Below are 14,873 nucleotides of genomic sequence, written 5' to 3'. Positions count from 1 at the left end.
TGGGATCGAACCCGGGTCTGTAGTGACGCCTCTAGACCGCTGCGCCGCTCGGGAGGCCAATAGATGCAAATGTTATTATCCAATTTTAATGTCAGTTTCATTGAGACTTTTTCCCATAACAGAAGCACACGAGGAGTTCCATAACTTCCATTTCAAATTTCCACTCACGCAGCCACCGAGACCTATAACTGATCATGCATAAAACACTTTTCCATAAGCAGTCGACATTAGAATGGAGTTTAGACCACCTCCGTGCGAATGTATCTAATGCGCTCTAGTGCGCCCAAAGTCGTTTTCCAGTGCTTTGTCGCCGTTATTTGTTGATGCGCATCAGTTCTAGCGTGTTGATACGTTTTATGGAAAAAAGGTTGAAAATAGGTGTCTCCATAATGACAACTAAATATCCTACCTACAACTGGTTAAAAAGTTTACAAAACGTGCGCGCATGCTGCTTTGTCTCCTCTCACTCACGTGACTCAGCCAATAGTGGACTCTTGCTGTGTTAAATGCTAGTCGGAACTAGAAAAATCGGAAATTTCCGAATGGATGATTCGTTGAACGCGGCACGTGTATAACTACAACCGTTTAGCAGGTTCGACATTTCAGTGTTTCCTAGTTCTGACTAGCACATAAACGCAACATAAACTGCCTGCTGCAGTGCGCTCCCCACCACTCAATCACGCAGTAACAGCGTGCCTCACTGCCTGATAGTCGTTAGCAGCAGGTCACAGTGAAATATTATACACTTATTTATTTTTAAAGAGAAATGCCATGGCGGCCGCTGTGTAATTTAAAAGTAGCCCAAAAACCTGCAACCGATACAAATCTGGAATATTACGAACATGGCAACCCTGAGTGATAGGAAGACAAAATGTTTTCGAATCTAACCGTACTATTTGTGACGTGAATTGAGTATATAGTGTGTAGTATATACTCATTAAGTATGTATTAGTATACAGTATGTTAGTATGGGTATTCAAACACAGCTATGAGTTTCTAAACCCATAGACGCAACATCGCAATAAATCAATTAGAGAAGTGAAAGATTCTTCCTTAGATGTTAATTTTCTCGAAATCTAAAGGCACAACCTTTCTTAAGTAGTTGAACATGTTATTACTCCAACTTTTGAAAGTGACAAACTGACACGTTTTTATTTTCGTCAAAAACAACTTTATATCGAAGGAGTGCCTTTGATTTGACGGCCTGTGGTTCAGCGAGAGACGACTGTTGGACGTGTTTATTTTTTAAATATATATTTTTTCTCTGTTAGACGTGTTTCTGCGCATGAGTTTAGCTAATCAACGTCGCCATATTGCCTACAAGCGTGATCGTACAGTCTTTGGTAGAAAGCACAAACACCTCCACCCAATCAGTCTGCAATACTGCACAACATCCTTCGTTACTATGACAACTAGCTGTTAGCAAGTTACTGGTGGCTGAACACACATTCGATTTGGTAACTTCTAACTTGCAGTTTGGACAGTCAATACTCCAAAATGAATGTGAAAACAAACCTGAATTGAGCATTATGGCCTGCAGTGTGATCAAAGGCTTTATTCATACTTGAAGTTGGATGCCTACAGGGACTTTGAAAAACTGATGTGACGAGGTGATATAGACCTAACAACTGAAGAACATCATTCAGAGGAAGCGTTTAGTCACATCATGCTCCACCCCATTTTTGCAATTCTGATTTTGCATTAGATGCACGCACGGAAATAATTTTTGTAACAAAAGTGTACAGGTGTTGCATGAGTGTGTTAGTATAGTGTGTGAGTATCCATTCATTTGAAGCAGGGAACTGTTATAATATGACAGGAGTCCGGTCTACACAGACTCTATAACTTTTCACAAAAGTATAGTTTTGATTGACTATCAACATTTGTCTGAAAATTCCTCTGGCACTTTGAGGGAAGGATGGGGACAGTCTCTGAAGATGTTAGGAGGCTTTTGAATGGTAATGTTATATATATTTCTATTGATTTTAAGCAGTATGATTTAATGTAAGAATATTATAAGGATGGAATAGAAAATCATATACTGTGCAATTTTCGATGTACTTGTCTTATAACTAGAATCATCGTAAGAGGACGTATTGTATAACTCTACTGCTATATGTAGGCCTACTGATAGTTTTGAATTGCTACAACTTTTATCCCAATAAGGCACTGCACATGTCTGTTAACATTATTATGTGCTACAGAATTCAGTGATTTATGTTCAAAGTAATCAAACCATCTGGACTTGTTACAATGCTTTTATCTACAGTGACTTTGTGAATAACTATGCATGTGCCTCACTGTATTTCATATTCTATCATCTTTATGACAAGAGAATATTCGATTTTTAGTTAGTTCCTTGTGGATATTCCTCATAGATTGCCATCTGATTCACACTGTAGAGTAACTGTCAGTGTTTGCAAACATGAACACTGGCATCTGCCGTATTTGCATGTACTACTTAGCAACCTGACTTGGCCCTTTGACAAACATTTGCATATGTCAACACCTTACTGTATTTATTTAGCTCCTTTGCACCCCATTATTTCTATTTCGCACTTTCTTCCTCTACAAATCTACCATTCCAGTGTTTTACTTGCTATATTGTGTTTACTTTGCCACCATGGCCTTTTTTGCCTTTACCTCCCTTATCTCACCTCATTTGCTCACATTGTATATAGACTTATTTTTTCTTCTGTATGTTTGTTTTACTCCATGTGTAACTCTGTTGTGTGTCGAACTGCTTTGCTTTATCTTGGCCAGGTCGCAATTATAAATGAGAACTTGTTCTCAACTTGCCTACCTGGTTAAATAAAGGTGAAATAAAATGTAATATTAAGTGGTGGAAAAAGTACTACATTTATATACTTGAGTAAAGTAAAGATACCTTAATAGAAAATGACTCAAGTAAAACTCACCCAGTAAAGTACTACTTCAGTAAAAGTATCTGGTTTTAAAAGTACAGTAGTGGAAAAAGTACTCAATTGTAATACTTAAGTAAAATTAAAATGTATACATCAAATTCCTTATATTAAGCAAACCAGTAAAGTACAGATACCCAATTGTCACGTTTGTCCAAAGGATGAGACCAAAGCGCAGCGTGGGTATCGTTCCACATCTTTTATTTAAATGTGAAACTTTGCAAAACAAACAAACTACAAACAAAAACTGTGACGAAAGAGGTGCAACATGCACTAACTCAAAATAATCTCCCACAAACACAGGTGGGAAAAACTACTTAAATATGATCCCCAATTAGAGACAACGATGACCAGCTGCCTCTAATTGGGGATCATACAAAAATCCCCACATAGAAAAAAGAAACTAGAACCAAAACATAGAACTAAACTAGATAAACCCCCCCAGTCACGCCCTGACCTACTCTACCATAGAAAATAAGAGCTCTCTATGGTCAGGACGTGACAGTACCCCCCCCAAAGGTGCAGACTCTGGCCGCAAAACCTGAAACCAAAAAGAGAGGGTTGGGGGGGGGGGTGTCTAGTGTTGGTGGCAGCGCTGGTGCAGGACGAAGAACCTTCTCATCCCGCGGATCCTCCCGCAATCGGAGGCGGTTCTGGTGCGGGACGAAGAACCCTGTCACCATGCGAACCCGCCAGCATCGGTGGAGGCTCCGGACTAGGAGCCGTCGCCGGAGGCTCCGGACTGGGAGCCGTCGCCGGAGGCTCTGGAACAAGAAGGCGCACTGGAGGCCTGATGCGTGGGGCTGACACAGGTGGCGCCAGACTGGTAACATGCATCACCGCATAACACCGTGCCTGACTGGTCACACGCTCCCCACGGTAAGCATGGGGAGTTGGCTCAGGTCTAAACCCTGACTCCGCCAATCTCCCCGTGTGCCCCCCCAAACATTTTTTGGGGGAGCTGCCTCTCGGGTTTCCGTCGTTGCCGTGCTAATTCCTTGTATCGTCGCCGTTCCTCTTTTGCTGCCTCTATCTGCTCCCTTGGATGGCGATATTCCCCAATCTGGGGCCCCTTGCTGTCCAGGATCTCCTCCCATGTCCACTCCTTGCCACGCTGCTTGGTCCTCTGGGGGTGGGAGATTCTGTCACGTTCGTCCGAAGGATGAGACCAAAGCGCAGCGTGGGTATCATTCCACATCTTTTATTTAAATGTGAAACTTTGCAAAACAAACAAACTACAAACAAAAACCGTGACGAAAGAGGTGCAACATGCACTAACTCAAAATAATCTCCGACAAACACAGGTGGGAAAAACAACTACTTAAATATGATCCCCAATTAGAGACAACGATGACCAGCTGCCTCTAATTGGGGATCATACAAAAATCCCAACATAGAAAAAAGAAACTAGAACCAAAACAACATAGAACTAAATAAACTAGATAAACCCCCCCAGTCACGCCCTGACCTACTCTACCATAGAAAATAAGAGCTCTCTATGGTCAGGACGTGACACCAATAAACTACTGTAGTACTTTAAATAATTGTTTACTTAAGTACTTTCACCACTGGTAATATTACAATTATAAGAAATAAAGAAATCTAAACAAGCGCTGTAGTTCAACTTGTTTGTCCTGTGCCAGCATGAAAGATAACATTGTTTCTGATATGCTTGTGACTTGGAATACAGTTTGTGATTACATGTCAAGGTGGAAATTGTAATGGAAAAATCATAGTACCGCTTGAAGCACTTAAAATGATGTGCATTTTTGTAAAAGTTCATGCTCCAGGTAATGAATGACAAAATATCCTAAATGGCCACTTAGTAAATCATAATATATTTTATATGACGTCTTCTCAGGATTGAGGTGTACAGGTATATATTTTTTCTTCCACTTATTACATGTGTGACTTGCCTGTCTTGTCTTTCAGACTGTGAGCTGTTTGTATCAGATATCCTACAGGATGAGAACCTCAGTAAACATGCCAGGGAAACACGGGACGTCCTACTTAATAACTTCAGGGTGATCTACTCCAGGTACGTAAGGCCTACAAGACTGTTCCTCCTAGTTGGCCTCTTTACCTCCATATGCACACACACAATAATGAAACAACTTGTGTCACTTCAATTTTACATTAGATGTTCACATTTCCTGCAGCTTTTTTGATGATGGAAAGAAGCGTTAACAATTTAATTTTAGAAACTTGTTATTGAAAGGAAAATATGTATGAAAGTAAGCACATGAGAAGAAATGAATCGTTTCTGCATCAGAGATGTCTGCACCGGAAGCCTGTTACTTATTTTTACTCTGCATGGTGAAGGTTGTACTTATTTGCGAGAGGTTATGTCTTGTGGTCTGAGAGGCAGGAAACCAAAGTAGGGTGTTTGGTGTCATTGACGGAAGTGTAAGCACCTGAAGAACCTTATAACCTAATTTGCAGTCTAAATTTAACTAATCTCCACTTTTATTTTGCAGAAATCCTCAGGCGTTTCCCTTCAGATGTAAGTGACTGCATATTTTACACCATAAAATGGTTGAATCCTTACTTGGGATGTAACTATTTTTTGCGCCATTGACATACATTTGTGCAACTAACACATTTGGCCATATCAGGGCATTTCCTGTGTGCTGTTGAAAGTCCTCCCCCTGGCCTCCCGATCCTGATGTAGTGTTCTTACCCACCTAGCTGAGTCCAGACAGGAGGACAGTTCAGATGACAACCAGAGCTCCAGTCAGGGCCGCTCGGCCCCCTCAGACGACCTGTCAGTGGCCTCTGACTACCAGGACGAGGGCTCTCCTGACTGTGAGTAAAGGCTTGGTTCTGTGTGTGTGCGCTGTGTACGTGTGTGAGTGTGTGTGTGTCTCAATGCAACGTGCTTATGTGCTAAGCATGTCTGAGGGTGTTTGCTACATTATATTTGGGGTTTGTAAGTGGAACATAGGGACTCCTACTGTGCATTTAACCTGAAATATATCAGCACATAGAAGGGGTGTCAAGTAACAGCTTGCCCTCTAGTGGTTGGGTCTGCTGAATGAATGGAGTGTTGGTGGGAATACTAAGGGTGAGGGTGGGGGGGTGGGGGGGGGGGGTGTTCACACAGACCTGATAGGTGACCTAGAGCTCTCTCTAGTGGTGAGAGTAGTCTGGAGCCCTCAGTGAATCCATCCGTGTGTACCAGGTGGGCGGCAGAGGCCCTAGTCAGTTTCTCTCAGATCAGCCCACACAGTGTGCTCTGTAGCTCGAGGCTAATTAGCTGATTGATTAACCCTAACCCTGGTCTCCTCTCCCAATTCAGTTTGAAATACAACACTGTACCTGAGGGGCCATGTGTGTTCCATCTCTCTCCCTTTATCTGTCTGGCTCTCTGTCTTCCATTCTCTCTCTCTCTCTCTCTCTCTCTCTCTCTCTCTCTCTCTCTCTCTCTCTCTCTCTCTTCCTCTCTCTTTCACTATCTCTGGTTCTATGAGACATGGTAGTACTTGACTGGTTGTTCAGAAGTGACACAATGACTCACCTAGAGCCTTGGGTGTCCCATGCTCTCAGTGGGTGTCATGCGATGATGATGATGGGCATTCCTACATATAACTTCTCCACTTTGTGAATTTAGCATGTTGCAATATCTATTTTCAAAGGTCTGTTTGACTGTGCTTTTTCCTCATTGGTTGTACGCCGTTGCTTCCTGAACTAACTGTCTGCACCAAAGGGCAGCTGGAGTTCATAGTTCACTGTCTGTTCACTAGCCAGAGTAAATTACAGATGTGGCTTTACCAGCGTTGCAGGGCAGTCCATTTTAAAGGAAGAGGGTGTGTGTGAAAATAATGAAATGATGAGCCAATGGAATCAATTACATTTTAGGAAGAAAATGTATTCATGGTTTAATTACAGAAGCTGGATATGCATGACTGATTTTAGTAGTACTGCCGTTCTAGTCACCCAAACCACAATTGCCTATAGGAGGTCAACTTTTGCTTTTGCCTCAGTAACAATCCCACCTTTTTCTATTTAGCCTTATGACATCAAGATAACCTTTATTCTAAAATAATTGAACAAATGTACAATGATTGAAAGAATATCAAAAGTAAGAATAGGAAAATATTGATGATAAGGGTTTAGTTCCTGTTCACCTATGTAGAGGAGAACCATGACAGTTGGTATTTGACTTGGGAGTTGACTGCCTCAACTTCTCTGCTCCCTAACCTGTGGTGAAGAAGTGTGTTCAACCCAGGCGGGAAACATAACACCTACTGTTATTTCACTAAATGGCCTGGCCCGTTTTCTCCATGGACCAGTTCTTCAAAAGTTCTCTATCTGGATTTCACCAATTGGATAGGATTAAATGCATAGAAATAGAATGAATAGAACGGACAAGTCATTGACTTGAATGGGGAGCCCCGTTCTATTCATTACATTTCTATGCATTTAATCCTATCCGATAGCCGAAATCCAGATAGATAACTTTTGAAAAGCTGGGTCCAGTGGACTGGCTGACACCAGATTTGTAATGGCTGACAGGAACAGATGGATCCTCCATTGTTTTCCTCTGTGTCTGCATGGTAATGTGAACTGTGTTTCACCCATCTACTGCACGGTTGACCTGACCGTGCCTGCAGCCTCACCCCAGCCCCAGTCTGGTTGACAACAGCCCCCATCACCACCCAGCACTCCCCCTGTGTGAGGAGGACTTGCAAAGTGGAGGGAGGGAAGCAGGAGATGGGGGTCGAAGTGCTATGAGACTTGGCATGCCGTTTTGCAGGGTCAAGTTTACAATCTGTCTTAAAAGAAGTATAGGGATGGTGTGTTTGTTTTTTGGCCATTGGGTGGTAGCCGAGGCGATGACAGTATTGCAGGAGCATTGTATCAGGAGCAGTCAGAGATTTACTTTTTTTTTTATATATGAATGTTTTTGTGGTCATAAGGATTGTTTTCATACATTGTTATCTCCCATATTTGTTCAGGTGTGGAGAAAAGGTCTCGATTATTAATTTAGTAATAAAACATCTAACGTCACGATTCACAGTGCACGTATTTGTTATTGAAAGCATACATGACCAGTTCAAGCGGAAACCAACTCCATCTCTCAAATTGATATCTCACCAGATGATTAGTGTCTGTTTGTTGACCCATTTGATGGATATGATCTATGGACAAACATGTCTGAGTGGTGAGAAAGATCTGTTTGTTAGAAGCAGGGGAAGGCAGAGGTACTGTGTGGTATCAGATAATACAGGTGGCGTTGGGACCTTGTGTCTGCTGACTTTGACAGATATCAGAGACAATGGGCAGCAGGCTCCAGCTCTGCCAGTGCCAACACTATTTCCTGCACCAATTACGGCCAACAGGAAAAAGGCCAAGATAACCATTTTAGTTCAGTTGTATCTCATTTTTCTTAAATTGGGTCATTAGCGTATCAATCTAGAATGTTAATTTCCAAAGAGCGTGCTGGCATAAAATTGTTTGAGTTTTGATTGGTCTAATTTAGTGCAGAAAGAGTTCAAAAGGTGTACTTTCAATTATATTACAACTATGCTATTGAGAACAAAATGACATTAAAGCAAATCAAAAATAAAGGTTCGTAGGGAGTATATCTCGAGATATTCCTGACCCAGTCAAAGCTGTAACACAGAACAAAATAAATAAAGATATGTGGGGCTGTAGCAAGACCTTGAATGGCCTCTGTATAGTATGTGGTTTTAGTGGAGGAAGCTGTTATACCTCATATACAGATCATTTTTATTTTAGCTGGTACTTCGCTGAATTACATACAGTACTCAGCACTTCGGTGAGAAACAGACTTGGATCTCCCTTTACAGTAAGTGGCCATGCTATCTATCCACTTAGTGAACTTCTGACCCCTGGCTTCTTAGCTGGTCGACCTGTCAAACTTCCGAACCTGTCTTGAGCAGGGCTGGGTAACTGACGGCCCACAGGAACTCAGTCGGGGTCTCAACTTACTGTTGAGCGTTAGAATAGTAGAAAACACAAGGTGCAATTTTTTTTCTTGTTATGTCAGTCACTGACAGCCAAAATGTTTTAGATTGGTAAATTAGTCTAGCGACCAGCGATCTAAACTTGGCTAGGACCGGCTCTGACTGCATGTGTGGTTATGGATGTGAGTACGCAGACCCGTGAGCCACTGCGGCCCCTAATGATGAGTTCAGATTTTTGGTGGCCCCCACCTCCATCAAAGTTGCCCATCCCTGGTCTAGAGTAACCCTGTCTAGAATATTGATCTGGCTGCCCATGGAAATTCCATAGATCTATGTTTCTTTGACTTGGAAATACCCACCCTTCAGAAAACAGAGCTGCTGGGAGATTCATTTTCCAGTGTTCATTGGTGCACTTGCAGGATGCACATAACATGTTAATGACCATCGTTTTTTCCCCTTTCTCCTTCACGCTCTCCTTTTCCCTCACTCTCCTCCACTGCTGTGGTCGTTGAGAAACACATTACAAGACTGAAACAGGCTCGCCATCATGCTGGCCCAGCCATCGGGGTTCAAAGGTTCACGCTGTTCCCCTGGGGCTACTATGCTGCTGCAGATGCTAGTCGTTTCTTTCTCTGCTCCTTTTCTCCGTCTTCGCTCTCCCTCTGCACCCTCTCTCCCTGTTTAGACTATTAATCTCCAACTCTCTCTCTCGCTCTCTCTCTCTCTCCCTCACTCATGCTGCATAGCAAGAGGAGAGGACTGCTTGAAGGGGGGATTTTGACTGTCTAACTGAGGGGCATCCATCACTCACGTCTCCTCGCCCCCACTCCAAGCTTTGCCATGTTGTTTTCTGTATCCTCCTGTAAAAATCTCTTTTGTTTCAGCTTTCTCCTAAACTTCCCTTGTTTAATAGTTTTTCTTAATTAGAGTACCTCTCCCCTCTGGTGTAAGTCTTTGGTAAAACACACAGAGAAAACAGGCAGTGAGAATATCGATGTGTAACAGTCCACCCATTCTCGAACAAAATGTAAGTGTTCTACTTCATATTCATCATCTCTAGCACCACCCCAACATAAACATATGTGAAAATGTCGCGTTCCTATGTTTTGTAGTAAAAAATATAAGGTTAGGGTTAGTAATTCATTCCGAGTGGTTAAATTAAGGATTAAGATTTGGGAAAGGCGGCACTGGGATTGGAAACGCGACCTTCGGAGCTGGAGCGTGCGGTTTAAACGCCCGTTCACCATACCGATCCACAACGCACTAGCAAGCCTCCTAGACGTAATAGGCGCTCACATTGCCCCTAATGGACAGTATAGCGTCCACATTTCGCCAGGTCGAAATGTAATCTAGTACCTGCATAATTGGCCCTTCCTGCCGTATTCCATAAGACAATGGGCTGGTAACAGTCTACATAGACAGCATGCAGAGTGGGAAGCCCAGGCTGGGTGGTTCTAATCTCCCCCTTAGCTGTCAATGTCACAGACAAATAGTAAAACTATCAGATGCACTGAGTTCACCCAGAGGTTAGCCTTCCCAGGTACCTCTTGCATTCACTCCCTTGCCTCTCTCCTGCCTTGCAAATGAGAATTTGATTTTGCTCTCCGCCGGAATCTATTTCTGGAGATGAATGAAGTTTCGATGCCAAGCCAAGGTGGCCCCGCTGATTTCTTAGGGAAATAAATGGAGATTGGAGAGACGTGTTGGCCTGCACAGACAGTGACACAACAGCTCCCAACACCTCTGGGATTCCTTTGTTTAATTGTGGCTGTAATGTAGCAATTTGATGTCATTAACATGCCCTTGTGGATTTATTTGAGGATGCTGAGGAAGAAGCATCCCTCTTATTCACCAGGGATACCTCTGGATCACCAGGGATACCTCTAGATCACCAGGGATACCTCTGGATCACCAGGGATACCTCTGGATCACCAGGGATACCTCTGGATCACCAGGGATACCTCTGGAGAGCCAATCGCACTGTGTGCCAGGGTGACAGCGTTGCCTGTGTGTGGAACCATGTGAGCAGAGTGTTTATTTACAATGGAAATGATCTCCAATGATTGATTGTAGCCTGTATTGTGACTTACCCTTATCTCAGGGAAATGATACGTGATTACTCTGTGCATGTGGAAAAGAACACACCCGATCCTGGAACAACGCAGTGGTAATATTAGATTGTTCTACTGATAATAGTCATGCGAGGATTCATCCTGAGTTTGGGAGTTTCTCCTAATGCAGACCCGTCTGTCTGTCTTCTAAAAGAAAGATAAGGCGTTGGGCCAGTAATCGAAAGGTTGCTGGTTCGAATCCCCGAGCAGACTAGGTGAAAAATCTGCCAGTGTGCATAGAATTGCCGAGGATAAGAGAAAAGATTACTTAAATGTGTATGTCAAATATTTTATTTCAATTCAGTGTAAAACTGGCCTATGTGGCTAGATTTAACTGTCAACATTATATTTCTGTGATGTTGATACATTTCCTTTAACCTTTATTTAACTAGGCAAGTCAGTTAAGAACACATTGTTATTTACAATGACGGCCTAGGAACGGTGGGTTTGTTCCTTGTTCAATGATTTAGGGGCAGAACGGTTCAGTGGCAGAACGACAGATGTTTACCTTGGGGATTCGATCTAGCAACTGGCCCAACGCTCTAACCACTAGGCTACCTGCCGCCCCATAGGTTAAATGTATTTAAAAATCATGATTTTTTTTGGTCTAAAAAAACACGAATCAGCAAGCACACTACAATGCTAAAATAATGGACTGAATCTAATAAAATAGCCAGGCTTATTCTAAACAAACAGCAGCTTTTTGATTTGCTCTTTGTCTCTACACTAATATTCTAAATGATGTTTATTGTTTTGTTGTGTTTATTGTTCTCATAAATGATCAGTTATGTTACCATTAATGATACATTGATGAAAAAAATCTAATGCCTTCGTTGTTTATTCAATGAAGCCTATATTATGTCTAAGAAATATTAATATTCTATAATCCATACACATTTTCTGGAGCCTATTATAATGTACAAATAATCAACCACAAGGCAGCATAGTATTTGAATCACATTTGTTTTATTTCGTTCCGTTGAAAACTGATTTTATATTAGAACATGCTCAAATACCGTATAGCCTACTTCTTAAAGAATTGTGGACTGTCAACTTTACGAACCCATCGCATTCCATTTTAGCTATGTGATGAGAATGATTGTGTAGACTATCATTTACATTTAATTCTGACAGCACACACGTGTTCATTTTCTTTTATTTAAATGACATTTTCTTTCGGCAAATGCTATAAATATTATTTTCTAATTCTGAATTCATACAGTATTTGCCTACTACAACAATCTGCTTACAAACTGACATGTTAGAATCGTGATTCAGATAGCAGCCCATTCATTTTGTTTTGATTGTGCTGTTGATTTTAATAAATAGGTCTAAATTTGAGGTCAAAATGTCCTTGTTGGTGAAAAAAAAAGCATTGATGGAAATGTGTTTAAGATCTACTCTTGTTTATTTGCTATTTATTTATTGCAGAACAATGTACAGTATCTTCCACCAGTTTTATTCTTGATTCTCATCAAATGAAATGTATTGGTACATTATAATGGTTAATTATTATCAATATTTCCCCACAAATGTAGGAATCACTGAGATTTTCATTAGACAAATGACATGATCAAGAACACATTAACATTCTAGACCTTTCTCTCCCATATTGGAGGGAAAGGTCTTCATTTAGATTTGTATGTATATAAAAAAAATATGATTTTATATTTTCAGAGAAAAGCATTGCATTGCATTTTAAAGCTGTGATCGTAAGCTATATTTTAAATATAAAACCACTCAATTCATTTAATAGCCTATATCAAAATATACAATTAGTAGGGCAATTCATTATTATCTTATCCAAATATGGATTTACTTTTCATTTTTTAAATACAATTCTACATTAATCCCATGTTTTGTTTGTTTGGATTTTTTTTACAACTACTTCTCAGCTACCCACAATGTTAGAACAAAACAATTGCACTTTGCCTCCAGAGAACTTCCTGGCAACTGCCAGTTTGTAGTGAATCCATCTCAATCCCTATTTTAGTTTTTATTCCCACTCTATGCTGACCTAGACTTCTACATTTTCACCCAATGTTCCCTCATTGACTTGCCACTATCACCAGTGTTTTATCACAAACAGACAAACTCTCCTGTTGGCTGTGCTCCTCTATTGTTGCGATCTATATCCCCACTGTAGTTTTTTCCAAGTGTCAGTGAGGCGGCTGAAAGCCATCCCCTGTGATTTAAGGATTCTTATATCTGCAGTTAAGTATTTGAATAGTGGTTGTTAATCTATGAGAGGGAATTTAGGGCGCTGCAGTCACTCCTTATGGCTACCCAGGGGGAGCCCGATGTCACAATCTAATATTTCTCCCTCTGGCCCCGGCCTGAACACTGGCATGGGGAATGTGAAAGCACCAGAGCCTGGCAGGACTGACATAATATTATTACCCTGCAGAGAGACACACAAAGACAAGCGATCTGCTCCCTCTCAGAGCCACTGGGAGGAGGAATCTTCATACAGAGGCGAAGATTTTCCTCCTTGCTTTGCATTATTCGACCTCTCGTTGCCGTCACAGTACAGATACATGACATACATTCCGTTTACATTACAAAACATGGACCTCTGCTAATGTAATGTATGCTTGTGCTCAGATGCGTGCATTACAGGATGAGTTCTATATGCTCTGCGTATCGATGAGTGAAATCGTAATCAGATCAGTGGTTGGAGAAGGGGGCAGGGAGGACATTGGGTCCTTAACCTCAGAGCCTCTCTGTCTCTCTCCTACTCCCCCCTGACGGTGGCTTTGTGGAGGGATGCACACACAGGGAAGGAGGAGGCTCTCGTGTAATGAGGAGAAATGTCTCCATTTAGCCTGGGCTGTGTGCAGATGGAGCTCTGGGCGGGGTGAGGGTGCACTTAGTAGACCCTTTTTCCTAATCAAGGACAGCGTCGGAAGGGATCGCAGTCACACTCGCTGTGTCTCCCAAAGCCCCATTCCTCCCTCCCACTCCAGCCCCCCTAGGCCTGGGGGGGCTCCCTCTGCCTTCTTGTTCACCTCATCACCAGGGTTCACACGGAGGTCAGGTCTTGTCCCCGTTGTATCTCCGCTCCAACACAATGCAGTATCTCCCACAGCAACAGACACAGGGGAAAGAGGCTAGCGCCAGGGATCCAAGGACTAAACTGAGAAGAAACAGTATGGTTCCTACCCAATCTGTAAAGAGGTGTGTCATCAATTCACCTGCTCTGCTAACCCACCTGGACCAGCTTGGACCGGTCTGGGAGACACCTAAAAGCGGACAGGAAAAAGTCCTCTCCTGTTGGCAGCTGTGTAAGGCATGGCCCTCCAGGTAATGATGAGTAATTTAACCCGGGCTAATGTTGACACCTACTCAGGGTGGTTTCACATTGAGCCGACACACTGAGTCCGGGCAGCACCCTGCACACCAGGCAAGCCTACCTCCAGATTTTCATATCACTCAATGTAAATCTTCCTGTCTGTTGTAGCATTGCCCTCACCCCATGTGATCTCACTTCCTCTGCCTACACCCTGTCATTAGCAATGCTTCATGCAGATGGGTAATGTTTTTATTTTATTTTATTTTTTTACAGATGAAAGAAAAATTGTGAAATAAGTTGGAACATCAAATACCCTACATTTTGGTTTGATTTCTCCTCATCCTGCAGCGACAAAAAGCCTCTTTAAATGATGTATTGTTTTCCCAACATATTTGTTGCGTTTATAGCAGTATAGATATATAATGTTAGTCCTCCCACCTTCCATTTGCCTTCATTTTGATTCACTCTAAAGCCAGCCTCTGATTGACTTGCAGCATAACTAAAGTGGATTTTAATGGGCGACTACATTAACACTTTCTGGTCATTATCACATAAATCAAGCGTTTCTTGCTGGATCACTGCTGAGCTCGTAACACCATGCTGAGACTGAAGGGGGGAA

General features: G+C 42.1%; 1 protein-coding gene across 1 annotated transcript in view; it reads left to right on the top strand.

The window, feature by feature from the left end:
• Positions 1 to 1,419: 1,419 nt before the first annotated feature.
• Positions 1,420 to 14,873, top strand: part of LOC115158608 (src kinase-associated phosphoprotein 1) — a 34,619-nt gene continuing 21,165 nt past the window's right edge. The window contains exons 1-4 of the mRNA XM_029707774.1: positions 1,420 to 1,958; positions 4,854 to 4,959; positions 5,399 to 5,424; positions 5,610 to 5,726. Of these exons, the coding sequence (XP_029563634.1) occupies positions 1,919 to 1,958; positions 4,854 to 4,959; positions 5,399 to 5,424; positions 5,610 to 5,726 (289 nt within the window). The 5' untranslated portion in view covers positions 1,420 to 1,918. The remainder of the gene's footprint in view (positions 1,959 to 4,853; positions 4,960 to 5,398; positions 5,425 to 5,609; positions 5,727 to 14,873) is intronic.

The sequence above is a fragment of the Salmo trutta genome, chromosome 2 (genome assembly GCF_901001165.1).
Source record: "Salmo trutta chromosome 2, fSalTru1.1, whole genome shotgun sequence".
Taxonomy (NCBI): Eukaryota; Metazoa; Chordata; class Actinopteri; order Salmoniformes; family Salmonidae; genus Salmo; species Salmo trutta.
Note: the sequence above shows the minus strand (reverse complement) of the source record. Positions and strands in the feature narration are given on the sequence as shown.